We start from the raw sequence: 15,693 nt of genomic DNA, 5'->3' as shown, positions 1-15,693 counted from the left end.
ATGTGACCCTGGACCACAAAACCAGTCTTAAGTGTCAATTTTTCAAAATTGAGATGTATACATCATCTGAAAGCTGAATGAATAAGCTTTCCATTGATTTATGGTTTGGCTGAGATACAACTATGTGAAAATCTGGAATCTGAGGGTGCAAAAAAATCTAAATATTGAGAAAATTGCCTTTAAAGTCCAAATGAAGTCCTTAGCGATGCATATTACCAATCAAAAATTAAGTTTTGATATATTTACGTTAGGACATTTACTAAATATCTTCATGGAACATGATCTTTACTTAATATCCTAATGATTTTTGGCATTAAAGAAAAATCTATAATTTTGACCCATGCAATGTATTTTTGGCTATTGCTACAAATATACCTGTGCTGCCAACTTATGACTGGTTTTGTGCTCCAGGTCCAGGGTCACAAATAACAATATGAATTACAGCAGGTTATGGGTGAGTTTGTACCTGTACTCGGGCTCGGACCACGTCCATGGGGTTGGTGAGGGTGGAGGCTGTAGCTGCAGCCATCGGTCCCGCCACGGCCTGCAGGAGGAGGTGCGGACAGTCCACTGGAGCCAGTCTGGAGAGCTGCTCTGCAAAGAGAGAGAGAGAGAGAGAGAGAACTTTATTGTCACTGTACATGTACAGTGAAACTCTGGTGGAGGTGCCTTCTGCACACACATAATCTGCACACACATATTATACACTAAAGACTACCATTAAATATACATAATACACTATACAATCCAATACACTATACACAATGCAATATACAATATACACAATATGCTATACAACACAGTACACAGAGGACACATAACATAAGACAACAGATGTGCATAAATGTAAACGTGTGCAAAAAATAAACATGATTTATTTTATTTTACATTAACATTATTGCAATTAAGCAGGAAGTGCTGAGGTAGTGTAGTTGACATCTTGCCCATGATAAATGAGATTTTACACAATGAAATACAGCACAGTAAGGTGACTCAAGGAAGTATGTGGGGAAGTGATTGAGGTCTCTAGGTCCATGTGGAAGGTGGGGTGTTCAATAGAGCGACTGCTCTGAGGTAAAAACTGTGGAAACACATGAGCCCACGGGATTTATGTTACAAAGTAAGAGCGTTTATCAAGTAACATTTCAGTTCACCAAAACTTCGGCAACCGAAAATATATTGGAGAACCGAAATCACTGGTCGATACCATGGTTTAATTAGCGCTTCTCCACAGGCGCGTTTTGACTGTCTTGTTTGTGCTTTGTTACTAGTGTCAATATGAAACTGAGTTTTCAAATTCTGTCAATCTTATCATAAAATTCAAACAACAAATGGCGTTTTGCCACACTTTAATGTGGCGTCACAGACCCACGGAACGTGAATCCGCCATCGCTTCCTCTTTTTGATCATTAAAGTATGAAAAATAAACATGAATGAACATCAGAGATTATATTGAAAGAAAGAGTTTAATTTACTGAAATATGAAAAATATATCAATCAGTGTTTTTAAAGTGTTTTTTTTACCGCTTAAAGACGTCAATAGCTTGTAAACAACGTAACGGTACATTTACCTCAGGAAAGCCATTCAATGTCCATAAACTCGACAGTCAGCTAGAAAAAAAGTCATCTGGAGATGAGCATCGTCCTAAATATATGCATTATAATACATACTGGATATTAAATTTTTAATATATATTTTACCTAACTTGCAGTCGTCATTATTTAATGTATGTTTGAATAGTAAATAGATTTTATTATATAATATATATTTTATTACCTTTCAAAGATACTGATTTTCAATATTAAACATTAAACAATAGCCGACTGAATATTACAAATTCAGGATATATTTTACTTAACCCGTTTTCAGAGTTTGAATAAATCTGTTATGAATGTTTTTATGACAGATGTTTAAATGTTTATATTTCAACAATGAACTGGATAATTGTATCATTAAAAAGTTCGTATAAAAATTTAACATCAACTTGTTCATGTTGTTCGTTCTTTTTAGTATTAAAAATGTGTTCTTATCATGGCTGGTTATTTTTTAAATGTTTATAATGGTTATTTTTTATATGTTTTTAAAGACAACTCTTATTTAAGTGCTGATTCTTAAATTAATTGTATTAATTCATTGATTATTAATTACACTTTCTTTTCAATTAGGTTTTCAGCTAAATTAATGCTTTAATATCAGTTTTGGTGTTGGGATCCAATTTTTTCTCCATCACTATATATGTGACTCTGGAGCACAAAACCAGTCATAAGCAGCATGGGTATATTTGTAACAATATCCAACAATACATTGTATGGGTCAAAATTATCGATATTTCTTTTATGCCAAAAATCATTAGGATAATAAATAAAGATCATGTTCCATGAAGACATTTTGTAGAATTGCCTACCGTAAATATATCAAAATTTAATTTTTGATTAGTAATATGCATTGCTAAAGTCTTAATTCGGACAACATTAACGGCGATTTTCTCAATATTTAGATTTTTTTGCACCCTCAGATTCCAGATTTTCAAATAGTTGTATCTCGGCCAAATATTGTCCTATCCTAACAAACCATATATCAATGGAAAGCTTATTTATTCAGCAATTTCAAACAAATTGACCCTTGTGACTGGTTTTGTGCTCCAGGGTCACATATTTTCTTTACCTGCATAAAAGTGATAAAACGGCCACCAGACGGCACTGTTGGGTATGTAGGTGAGGAGCGACGCCACATATCCACGATAAAAGCCCCGAAATCCATCCGCGTGAAAAATCTGCACCACAATGTCTCTGGTCTGGCCAAACGTCACTTTGTGCTTGGACGTGGCCATCACCATCTTGGACTTGAGTTTGAAGCGTGTGAGCTGACACCCCTGACCCTGCACCATCAGCTGCTGGGACACCACGTCGATGGGCACCGTGATGCTTTGGGCCACCAGTGAGGCCACGCCGCCCGCCACCAGAGACTTGACCGTGTTACTGGACGAGTAACAGGACACGTGTTTCCTCACCAGCTCGTAGGTAGTGATGTAGGCCTGACCTGAGATCAGCGTGAACGTGTTGACCATGAACCCTCGGTAAAGGCCACGCGTCCCCTCAGCCTTCAGAATCTTCCAGAAGGCGTCGAAGGTGCCGTTATAGAGCGACTTCCCCTTCTGGACCTGCAGTCTGGTGCGGATCAGGGTGAACGGGTAGACGGCGGCGCGTGTGGTCATGGTCATGAAGACGCCCAGAGAGTAGAACTTCCTCTTGTCCAGATCCTCCCACTCGATGATCTGAATGTTGCGCTTCTGTTGCATCATTGTGGCCGATGACCTCACACACAAAATCACGTGCACACACACTCGCTCCGCTCCCGCTCGACCTGAAATGACAAAATCACAACAGTTCAAATAAAACTGCAGATCTGAAGGTACAGCGTTCAAAGGACATGTGACTGCAGGGTTATGCCATAATCATATGCTCTGCAGAGATAATTTCTTGACACGTGTAAACACAAAAGCAGATATTGAACATCTGAAATCTATGAAATATGCACATTTTTATTACAATCTTTATTTTATTTATTTTTGTTAAATGAAGGTTTGCTATATGAATGAACCTTTCAAATGCAGTTTATGTATAGATTGTATTGCTTAACACTTGTCCATGACCAAGATTTTCAATCTTAAACATTAAACAGTCAACTTTAATGGGATGAAAATATATTCATTTTTAATAATTATATTATTTAGTAATATAAATGTATTGATTTCTGTTACAGTGAAGATGAACAAGTTTACTGTGAGCAGTCTGAGCACAAAACAAAATAAAAATAAAAAAAGTAAAAAAAAAAAGTGTTAATAAAAAGTAAAATAAAGCAACATCCATCATAAAAATATACTAAATAAAAATAATTACATTTTATAATGTAAATCTAAATGTAATGTAAATCTCTAATTCTAAAAATGCCACACATTCTCCAGGATTATACCTGTCAAAATAATAATAATAGTAAAAATAATTGTAATAAATGTTTGTTTTTAAATTATATCTTTATTGTTCCAAAGTAAACATTCAAAATCATATTTATAGCATCACATTTGGAATGAATTAACCAGAATAATAGGGCTTGGCAAAATTGCATTAGATTATAAATTAAATACCACCAACCATTTAAAAAATAAAACACAGTTTTATTCACAAAATGAATGTAGTGCTTATATGAAGCATTGCATATTTGTTACCAATAACAACACGTAAATCAGAATGTTTCTAAAATCTTAATTTTTATATTAATTTCTAAATCACTAAAATGCCATACTTTGCACAGAATTATACTTCTTGAAATATAAATTACTAGAATACCACGCATTCCTCAGGATTATACCTGTCAGAATTAAAACTAAAGTTTTTAATAAATATTTATTTTTAAATTATACCTCTGTTGTGCCAAAGTAAACTTTAAAGAGGAGACAATTATTATTATATTATATATTATATAATATAATTATTTATAATTATAATATAATATAATTATAACATCATATTTAGAATTAACCTGCTGACAAAACCTGTTTAAAACTATGTTTATAACAACTGGGATTTAGTCAATGGAAGAATTGCATTAGAGTAGAAATTGCTGTTACTGAATTTTGAGGGACCACACTACCTTGATGCAGCTCTTTTCATATTTGACATGCATGACTATAAATAGCCAGTGACAGATGTAACAGACACTCTTTCTTCTGTCCTCCATTAGTTATTTGGCTCTGACACAGAGCTGAATGTTTATCAGTCATTGTGACCTTTTCATGGTGAAGCTGTATGGTATCTACTGCACATGCGCATTACACAAGACAATATACCGCCAGACACCCCCTGAAGCAAACAGCAGCTTCTGTTGTGTCCCTCCCCTCACCCAGCAGATGTACAGGACACTTCATTTGACCTCTCAGACACACGCTAACTCACCCGGTTAGCTCGCCATGTTTGCTGTTTCTCCGTCCAGCGGCCTCAAGCGGAGCTGTGCGGTCCTGTCATGAGAGAAACCCGCTATTATTCCTCTATAAACCGCATTTTTTCTGATCGATTCGCAGCCTGCAGCTCCTGATAGAAAGTCATGCCGATCGAGTCGAGCCCGAGTCCTCCTCCACACTTCCGGCGCATGCTCTAGCGTCACTGACCGCTGCTGCCTGTTGATCGGTCAGTCACACAGGAGGAGCTGTTTGATGATTGGGCGGTGATGTGTGCCATACAAGTTGTTATTTATTTATTTATTTATCTATACATGAACAAAATCAATAGAAATGTTTTTTTATTATTACAATGAACAACATGCATAAGTTTACATGATTTAATTACGATCCGGCACATTTATTATTATTATTTTGTAATTTTGTATTGTACGTTTTATATGTAATAAATACAACATAGATAAATATTATATATAAACTTTAACAATATTATCTAATATTACTTTAAATGTAATATAACACCATTATATAATGTTATGTAAAATATTATATTATATATTTATTATATATTTATATAACTAATATATATATATAATATTACTTTAAATGTAATATAACACCATTATATAATGTTATGTAAAATATTATATTATATATTCATTATATATTTATATAACTAATATATATATATATATATATATACACACAATAAGATACACTTTACAAGTAAAAAGTGTTGCAGCATTATTGCTTAAAATAATTTATGAAATGTACATGTAGACAGGCATTTCTGTGAACTTATTTTTCATTTTTATATGCATATAAACATAAACAAGAAAAATGGTGCAATTTTGTTGCAGTTAACAATATGAACGAGTTTACATTGTTTTAACAATAAAATAAAATCAATTAAAAATAAAATGGTTCAACAAAAAAGTAAGATACATTTAAAAAATAAAAAGGTGTTAATAAAACAACACAAAAGAAGAAAAATCGCTACTTTCTTATTTAGATAAAAATCACACATACAAAACACCAAACGTTTGAAAAAATATTGCTTGAAATAATTTCTGAAACGAAATAGACTAAATGGTTTGTATTTATAGTAATGTATGAATATTAATGTTTACACACGCGCGCGCGCACACACACACACTTAAAAATTATAAATAAAAATACATTTGATGTCTTCAGACATTTACACTAGTAAATACTGTCGATATAAAGTATTTAACATTATTAATATAGATAGGATCATTTAAAAAAATAGATAATCTCTCTATCCACTTTGATATCCATTATATTAAGATTTGTTGATAAACCAAAGTGATGAAAAATTGTGTTTAGAACTACAGTAACATCTGATTTCTCTCAACATGGGGACAGGAGAGCTGTCAATCAATAAATTGAAAAAAAAAAAGTAACTTGCGTTACTTATTATAAAAAAGTAACTCAAATATTCTCTTGTAAATTAAAAAGTAATGCGCTACTTTACTAGTTACTTGAAAAAAGTAATCTGATTACGTAACTCGCGTTACTTGTAATGCGCTACCCCCAGTCTATGCCCCCAACACTGTGTAGGAGATACTATTTGTTGATTGGACGACGCTGTGCGAGATCCTGTACTCTGATTGGACAGTCCTCCAGGGAGGTACTGTTTGCTGATTGGCTAGCTGTCGTGGCTCGAGCGAGTGGAGTCGTGTTAATATTAGGAGTCATCATGGCGCTCGATTCGCCTCAATACGGTAAGGGCTGTTTTTACTGACAAAAATAACAACATTCATCTCATTTACGCTCTGATAGAGGTGTATATAACCGGTTATATGCGAAGTCACAATTGTGTGTTAAAACAGCCCTTAAATAAGCACTTTTAGAAGGAAGAAAGAGGCGGTTTTGTCGTTAGCAGTGCGGCTAGCAGCGAGAGAGCGACTGACATCCAGATCGCGTGCTAACATGCAGCTCACGCGATCACAAACTGTTGTGTATCGAAACCTAGTGAAATGCCCACCTTGACAGCAACGGTTTTATGCGTATAGGATGCCAAAAATATTGTCTAGGCAGGCAGCTCATTAAGCATTGAGACAGCCTATTATGTACAATGCTCGATTATTAGGCATTGTTTACAATAACACATACGGTACTGCCATGCTTTCTGGACATGTACCATGATTTTCCGTTGTGTTCTTACTTTGCTGTACTATGTAAATACTATAGTATGTGAATATGATAATCAACATTCTTTTATGTGTATATATTTGATTTGACGTAGTATTCCTGTCGTTTATTATCACAATATTATGGTAAGAGCAAAGCATAGCCTTTCTCTGTATTTATTTATTAATTATTTCTTCTTTATTATACAACAAATAATACATTATATAACAAAACCACTTTATCTTAATATGAGGTTGTTCTAACTACTGTAAAACGTTCATACATGGCCCCAAAAGGCTAGTGTCTTAAAATGAACTTGAAAATTAAGTGACCTGTATACATTGTATGAACCAAATGTCCCCTAAATGCTGCTTTTAGAAGTAAAAAGTGTATAATTATAATTAGCTGTGTATATGTCAGTGGACTGATCCTACTGTAATCTGATTGTCTGTTAGCAAGAGTGTTATTTACTTTTCCCACCCAGTGTCTTTATCTTCCTGTAATAAATATAGATCAGGGATTTGTGTGTTCGTTGGTGGCAATGCAGGTTTGTGTTCTTTGCTGCAGTTTCTGTTTAATCTGAACTCATCTAACCTAATCTAACGCAGGCAACAGACGCAGGCTGTGAGTGATAAGCGTGTGTCTGTGCATGGTTATCCACCACACATGCAGTCACACTGTCACAATATACTGCAAGCCATACACTGCTGTGCAGCAGCACTAGTGTGTTTATATCATGCCCAGTAATGAGGATTTTGATCTTTCTTTTTTCAGTGAACTGTCAAACCTTCTGCATGGATAGTTTACATTCTTGTCTTTTTTTGTGTTAGAATTTCTTGAGACAGCATGCAGATCTAGACTGCAGCAGTGCTAGTGTTACTTTAACACAGCCTGTTTCTGTTGTGTGTGTATTAGGGTTTTTAGTCTGTGAAAGACTATTTGATCAAACTGATTCGATCTTCTTTGAATGCAATGTCATGAGAGCCAACCAAATGAATGAGTAATTATTATATGCATGTTGACATTATTAAAATAACATCTATTTCCAACAACTTTAAAAATATACATTTATTAATTATTATATAGGCTACTTATAAAGTTTGTTCAGAAGTTAGTTTTTTCTGTTTTTGAAAGAAGTCTCATGTCCACCAAGGCTACAACTGTTTGAGTAAACTGTTTATTTGTTTGTTTGAAATCTAAATTGAAACATCATAAATGTCTTTACTGTCACTTTCGCTCAATTTAACGTGTCCTTTGCTAATTAAAAGTATTTATTTTAATAAAAGTGCATATAGATAGATAGCGAGAGAGATAATAATAGAATTTAAATAATAATAGTAGTGTATTTTAACAGTAGACTCCTTGGCAACACACAACAATGGACAAAATGCCTATTTTTTTCTAGTTTTGAATAGAAAATAGTCCGGTTCTTTAGTTACAGAAGCTTCTCTACCTTCTCCCATGAGAAAACGTGAAAATGGTTTATCATTGTCCTCAGTACCAAAGGGGTTTTTGCTTCTAGGTACAGCTAGGAAATGCAAATGCTAAATTTGCAATTGTGTTTGAATTTTGATCATAATATGCTTCTATAAATGACAGTGTCTGGCTTTGAACCTCAAGCATATCATTTTCATTATCTCTTTCTCTTGTTGCTAAATTTTTGGTGCATTCCTAAATGAAATGTTCACATGTTATTTAATGCTTGTGTATCTGACCTAAACGGCTGTGAATTGGGCTTGTAACTAAGCTCTCAGTACTCACTTCCAACACAAGTCCCACAGCTGTACGCTTGTGCCTTCTAAAGGGGGCTTTAGGAGGGAAGAGGTGAAGGCCTGCGAACAAGAGGCGTTTAAGAGAAGATACTCTCTCTTTGAGTTATATGAGCCTTGCAGGTGTTGGACTGCTGTAATTTGGGCCAGTTTTGATTGTTTGGTCATTGCAGGTGCACATTACTCAGTCACAGCCAAACCCAAACCCAGATCAGATTAATGAGTTTCAAACACACAAGCCATTCTTTTCCTGTCACAGTTACACAAATGACATTCATTTATCAGCTCAAAAATTCTCAATAAGGTCTTTTATTCTGTACAGAACATCCATTCTGCCATTTGATCGACACTTTGCGGAGCGAACAATATGAAGAGCGGCGATATTTCAACCTACAGAAGCTGAGTGATGTCAGATACGGTGAGTTCCTCAATGCTTTAATGGAATTTAATCATGCACAGATGCAAGTGACATCACTTGTTTAAAAAAAAAAAAGTGTAATTACACTCAATGGATTTCAGATGTAAAAATAAAGAGATGTAAAATAAAGTCTTGCAAAAATAATAACAGGCTCTTTCTCTTGTAGAGAAACTGCCATTCTGTATGCGGGTTCTCCTGGAGTCTGCCATCCGGAAGTGTGACGGGTTGTACATAAAGACGGACGATGTCTCCAGTATTTTGGATTGGCAGACGCAGCAGAACCAGGCCGAGGTTGCGTTCTCGCCCGCCAGGGTTCTGCTACAGGATTTTACGTGAGTAATCGACTCAGCCTGCATGATTTGGGGGAAAAAAACATAGAATTTTTTCCCTGATAAAAACTGTGATTGCTATTTAAGGGTGTACTCACACTAGGCGTTTTGAACAGTGCCTGAGCGCGTTTGACCCCCAAAGCTCGGTTCATTTGACTAGTGGCGCGGTTCGTTTAGCCGTCCCTGGCTCGGTTGGAAGAGGTGGGCTCGGGTGCGGCACGCATGTGGTGTGAGCGCTAACTGCGCCGGAGACTCAAAGACTCAAAATAATAATAAACCACAAAGTTAACAAAACGATGCACTCCATTGTGCTGAGCGAGAGCGCTTCTCTACTCCCTTCACGTGCTATCGAAAACTTCATATTTCCTACTTATGAAGTCGTGATTACGAGCTCGTTGCATTCAAGTGATTTGTTGTCAGAAAGAATACAAATGTAATATTCCATTGGTTGATAGCCATAAACATTCACCGCGCTAGATAGTCAGCTTGATACGATTCTGGAATTTTGGGCAAATACATGCTTATTTCACTGTTTATGTACACAATATGCTTCAAATGCCTATATATAAATAGGCACCACTTTAACGACAAGACAAAGTGATGTAGTTGTTGTTTAAAAAAAATAATAAAGAGTAGCATTAACAGCAGCAATCGTTGTCCCCTAACATGTTTAAAGTTTATGGCCCACCTAACTCGGAAATTGGAGTATCAAAATAATCTCCGAGTAGTAAATACGACTTCAGAGGCCGTTCATGTCATTTATGCCATGACATGATTAGAAAACTCGTATTTACGATAATTCCGATAGCACTAAAGGCAGCATAAAGCGTGCTCAGGCCCGGAACCTAAAGTGCAATGTGAGTGCAGGCCAGCGGGGGAGTGGGGAGGGGGGATAATCGCGCTCGGGTTCAAGGCAACCGTGCCTAGCGTGAGTACACCCTAAAATGTGATTTAAAAAATTCCAGGTTTGCTGTGCTTGTTTGTATGGCAAACTTTTGCTATTATATATCAAATATGGTTAGTTACTATTAATATTACTAAATAAAAATGTATAAATGAAAACAAATTAAAAATATTACTATTGTAATGTTTCACTGTAAAATAAAAAATCAAGTATTTAAGAGAAATCATATAATAATAATAATAATCATTTTATTTGTATTAAATTTAAAATGACAATACTAATATTTATGGCTGTCTTCATTTCTTCATTTTCAAAGGATAACATCTTCATTTTCAAACGAACAAACTTCTATTTTGATGGAGGGAGCCTTTAAAGCTTTTATTTTGTTAATAAGCATTTGTTGTTTCTTGTCAAGTATGGGAATATGGCTTAGATCGCAATAAATCATATCACAGTGTTTTATTTAGATGAACAGCCCTATCTTCAATCGCACACTAACTGGGTCTGTTCACAAGGTTGGATATATCCTGATAGCTCCATTGTGTTCACAGGGGAATTCCTGCTATGGTGGATCTGGCAGCCATGAGAGATGCTTTAGCGAAACAGGGGGTCGATCCGAACCTGGTGAACCCCAGATGCCCCACAGACCTCATCGTAGATCATTCTCTGCAGATCGACTACAGCAAATGGTGAGAGTGAACGCAAAGGCTAAAGGACGGATTAAGGCAGTATTTATGTTTTAAAACCCGATAATTACAACATTAACATAAACAATGATTACGGCTAGAACTCCTAATGTACACAGTAATTAGGGCTATAATGTATTGTGCTACTGTTTTTGTAAAAGCAGTCCCTTTTTATGAGCTTAACCAGGCACGATGCAACATGTTGTTACAAGCATTTGCCTCATTTCTCAGTGCCATCCAGAGCCCTCCAACCCCCACGGATGAGAGTCACGGTGCCGCTGTCAGATCTCCTGCTGGCCGACCATCTCCACGAGGGAGCAGCAGCAGCGGTCACTGTGCAGGTCAGCGACCGGGTCATCAGGGCAGCTGCAGTAAATCCTCCTGCTCCGACGCTCCCAGTGGCAGAAGCGCAGCAGTACAGATAGAGAACACACCCCTCCTGTGCCCCTTCCACCTGCAGCCCGTGTCAGAGTACGCCTCACCTCACACACACATTAACTCACGCTCTCACATGAATCTGTCTGCATTCTCTGATGCCCTGATGTCTGTCTGACCCACACAGGCCTGAAACGATGATCAGAAACCAAGAGATGGAGCTAATCAGAAACAAAGAGAGGCTGCAGTTCTTTAAGGTGAGTTTTCAGAGCTTTCTGTGATTTATATTTACACGAAAACAACATAAAATGCAATTTATATCACATTGAAGTTATGAAAAGTGAGTTAATCGAAGATTTATCAGGAACTAAAGTATTTATTAATATTATTTCCTGCCTACTTGGTTACATTAGCAGAAAAGTGTTTTAGAGGTGGATATCATTTTTAATGATGAAAAAAATATTGGTTATTCTTTAAAGTAACATTTACAGTCATGCGCAATAAAGCCAGCACCATCTATTACAGAAGTGATAATTCACAACCGAGGGTCAGTAATTTATTTTCTGAAAGAAATAATACTTTTATTCTTATGTGTATTGTTACAAAAGATTTCTATTTTAAATAAATACTGTTTTTTTTTTTACTTTCCATTCATCAAAGAAGCCTGAAAATAAATGTAACAGTTGCCACAAAAATATTAAGCAGCACAACTGGTTTCCACCTTGATAATAAAAAATGTTTCTTGGGCAGCAATATCAGCATATTAGAATGATTTCTGAAGGATCATGTGACACTGAAGACTGAAGTAATGATGCTGAAAATTCAGCTTTACATCACAGAAATCAATTACATTTTAAAATATATTCAAATAGAAAATGGCTATTTTAAATGGATAATAATATTTTACAATAAAAAAAAAAAAATCTTACAAACAAACTTTTAAATGGTACTTTAATGCTTGTTTTTCACTATTTTGTCTCCAGTGGTGTTCAAAAGCCTTTAAAAACATCAACGTAGTTCCGCCAGACATCAACGCAGTGCATCAGGTGAATCTAGAGTACCTGTGTCAGGTGGTACAGGAAGGGGAGGGGTTTATTTATCCTGACAGTGTGGTAGGAACGGACTCCCACACCACCATGATCAACGGCCTTGGGATCCTAGGCTGGGGTAAGCATGATGTTAGTTATTGTGTTATATTTGTGCACTATCCTGTCTTGTTTATCTCACATTGTCTCTCTCGTGCTCTCTTTCAGGAGTTGGAGGCATTGAATCAGAGGCGGTCATGTTAGGTCAGCCAGTGTCTTTGACTCTGCCACAGGTCGTCGGCTGTAAACTCGTGGGGACCATCAATCCTCTTGCTACATCCATTGATATCGTACTGGGCATTACTAAGGTACAGCGAGGTCCTTGTTTCCTTAATAACATCATCAGTGAGTTTGCGAATCTCGAGAAATGACGTTTCATGCACTGATCTGATCTTTGTGTCTCAGCATCTGCGTCAGGCAGGAATTGGCGGGAAGTTTGTGGAGTTCTTTGGGCCGGGTGTACAGCAGCTCTCGACTCCCGATCGGACCACCATTGCTAACATGTGCCCGGAGTACAACGCCACTGTGAGCTTCTTTCCTGTGGATGACGTCACCCTTCAGCACTTTAAAAACACCAGTACGGACCATCCTGTGTACTTTAGATTATAAAGCTTCAAGTGTTTGTAAGGATGTAACTTGACGCAAAAAAAAATTTCTTATCAGTTTGCAGTGAGGAGAAGCTTGTGGTTTTAGAAGACTATCTGAAGGCTATCAAACTCTTCAGAAGCTACGGCGACCAATCAGATGAGCCACAGTATTCAGAGGTTGGTTAACTTAGTTTTTAATGAACGTTTTGAGAATTAAACAGGCTGTTTTTGCTACTGTACCTTTTATATGTCTTTATTCACAACTGTTTAAGAAATTGGGGATTTATTGTAATGGAAAGTCTCTTATGCTCATCAAGGTTGCAGTTATTGGATCAAAAATACAGTAAAAAGAGCAATATTTTAAAATATTATTACAATTGTTTTAAAATTGTTTTTCAATATATTTTAAAATATTATTTATTCCAGTTCTCATTGTCACATGATCCTTCAGAAATCATTTTAATATGCTGATTTGCAGCTCAAGAAAAATTCTTATTATTATCAGTGTTGAAAATTGTTGTGCTGCTTTAAATTGTTTGTGGAAACCATGATAAAAAAATGTTCAGAATTCTTTGTTCAAAAAGGCATATTAATTTCTTTATTGTCACTAGCCCCAAACTTTTGAATGGTAGTGCAGTGTTTCCCACAGACTTGCACTCTATTTGTGGTGGTATATGCAAATATATATCTAACCCGCATAATTTAGATTCACAATTTTTTTTGAATCCTCTGGTGTGTAAAAATAGTAAATATCATCATGTCCTCCTGTTTTTTTTTACCCTAATAAAAGTTATGAGCATTAAATAGTTCATAAAGAAACTTCATTCATATGCTCATTATATTAGCATTAGCCTCGCTTATGCTAATGATTAACTACTCTAATAACAGCGTTCATTTCAATCCGACATTCAAATTAAAATATTGAATAATATGCAGTGTTTCCCCCAGAACCTGCACTCTATTTGTGGCGGAATATATATGCAAATTCATTCTCTGCCAGCAGGAGGCGCTTGTAGAGCAGGAGATATAGAGGTTTCCCCGGTAACCACTGTACACAAACGCTCCGCTCACAAACGCTGCCTTATCACACATTAGATGCCAGATGAAATGAAAATGACATCCAAAATTTTCTGAAGACAGTTGGTTTGCTTCAGAAGTAGTGATATAAAAACACTCGCACCGGGTTTTGATTTTGAAACGTGCAGTGCTCGTTTATTCAACGAAGTCAAAGCCTTTTGGAAAATCTATTTGTGGCGGTCAGTTATGATATTGTGGCGGGCCTAACCTTCACATGAGAAATGAGTAACTGAAAAAGCAATAAAAATTCAGGGTTTGCCCCCTATAAAATGTCCAAGTTGAGTTAAGTCATGTGATGCGGTTGGCGTCGTAGGTCATCGAGATGAACCTGAGCTCAATTGTGCCTCATGTCAGTGGACCCAAACGGCCGCAGGACAGAGTCGCTGTGACATGCATGAAGGAAGACTTTATCAATTGCCTGAATGAGAAGGTGAATGCACATATTAACATATTAAATTGAAAAAAATATTGGTAGCAAAGTACCTTTGACATCACTAATACCAGTGTATGTTGTTTGTGCCATCCATGTATGTGTAGGTAGGTTTTAAGGGCTTCCACATATCCAAAGAGAAGCAGGCAACTCAGGTCCCCTTCCTGCACAAGGGGGCCGAGTACAACCTGGCGCACGGATCTGTCGTCATCGCTGCTGTCATCAGCTGCACCAACAACTGCAACCCATCCGTCATGCTGGCCGCTGGTCAGACGTCAACACGCCTCTAGATCTGATATGAGCTGTTTGCACAGTGTTTAGTGCATCTCACGTGTATGTCTGTGTTTTGTTCAGGTCTGCTAGCGAAGAAAGCCGTCGAGGCTGGTCTGACGGTAAAACCGTACATCAGGACCAATCTGGTGCCTGGCAGTGGAACCGTCACACATTACCTGAACACCAGTGGAGTCCTACCCTACCTCAGGAAACTCGGGTACACGCACCGTGTATACTCACTCACACACACACACACACTCTCACTCACACACACACACACACACATACACATACTCACACACTCACACACACATACTCACTCACTCACACACACACATACTCACTCACACACACATAGCAAGGTTATTGTTAGCAAAAGCTATAATTAAAACCACAACTCTACTAAAGTGATATAACATTTATAAATTTATAAGCTGTATGTAATGGTAAAATGTATCTTTTGAACATCACCAGTAATTATTGTTGTTATTTTGTATTTTTAAATATATTTTCTTTCTAAACATTAAATACATTTTATTATTTAATCTGCTTTTTTAATAGTTTTTTTATTTGTATTTTTGTGTTAATTTTCTCTAATAAATATAATACTTTGTTATTATTATATAACATTAGTATATAACTCTATATATA

The 15,693-nt window shown here is 36.4% G+C and overlaps 2 protein-coding genes across 3 annotated transcripts in view; one reads left to right on the top strand and one right to left on the bottom strand.

Moving 5' to 3' along the window:
• LOC107673271 (solute carrier family 25 member 44-like) overlaps positions 1–5,169 on the bottom strand; it is an 8,276-nt gene extending 3,107 nt beyond the window's left edge. Inside the window, exons 1-3 of one of the 2 annotated variants that reach the window (XM_016466797.1) lie at positions 4,954–5,169; positions 2,666–3,364; positions 467–589 (exon numbers count right to left, since the gene is read on the bottom strand). In XM_016466797.1, the coding sequence (XP_016322283.1) occupies positions 467–589; positions 2,666–3,302 (760 nt within the window). In that variant the 5' untranslated portion in view covers positions 3,303–3,364; positions 4,954–5,169. Of the gene's footprint in view, positions 1–466; positions 595–2,665; positions 3,365–4,953 lie in introns of both variants that reach the window. The other variant, XM_016466796.1, reaches the window with a different exon arrangement.
• Positions 5,170–6,618: 1,449 nt separating this feature from the next.
• The window catches only part of LOC107673270 (iron-responsive element-binding protein 2-like), a 14,270-nt gene continuing 5,195 nt past the window's right edge, over positions 6,619–15,693 (top strand). Inside the window, exons 1-13 of the mRNA XM_016466795.1 lie at positions 6,619–6,700; positions 9,201–9,296; positions 9,463–9,628; positions 11,081–11,218; positions 11,447–11,686; positions 11,778–11,847; positions 12,574–12,757; positions 12,844–12,983; positions 13,081–13,252; positions 13,339–13,439; positions 14,653–14,769; positions 14,877–15,036; positions 15,124–15,259. Coding sequence (XP_016322281.1) covers positions 6,676–6,700; positions 9,201–9,296; positions 9,463–9,628; positions 11,081–11,218; positions 11,447–11,686; positions 11,778–11,847; positions 12,574–12,757; positions 12,844–12,983; positions 13,081–13,252; positions 13,339–13,439; positions 14,653–14,769; positions 14,877–15,036; positions 15,124–15,259 — 1,745 coding nt within the window. The 5' untranslated portion in view covers positions 6,619–6,675. The remainder of the gene's footprint in view (positions 6,701–9,200; positions 9,297–9,462; positions 9,629–11,080; positions 11,219–11,446; positions 11,687–11,777; positions 11,848–12,573; positions 12,758–12,843; positions 12,984–13,080; positions 13,253–13,338; positions 13,440–14,652; positions 14,770–14,876; positions 15,037–15,123; positions 15,260–15,693) is intronic.

Source organism: Sinocyclocheilus anshuiensis, unplaced genomic scaffold (assembly GCF_001515605.1).
Source record: "Sinocyclocheilus anshuiensis isolate Anshui unplaced genomic scaffold, SAMN03320099.WGS_v1.1 scaffold68, whole genome shotgun sequence".
In the NCBI taxonomy this organism is placed as follows: Eukaryota; Metazoa; Chordata; class Actinopteri; order Cypriniformes; family Cyprinidae; genus Sinocyclocheilus; species Sinocyclocheilus anshuiensis.
This window is presented reverse-complemented; position numbering and strand designations above follow the sequence as displayed.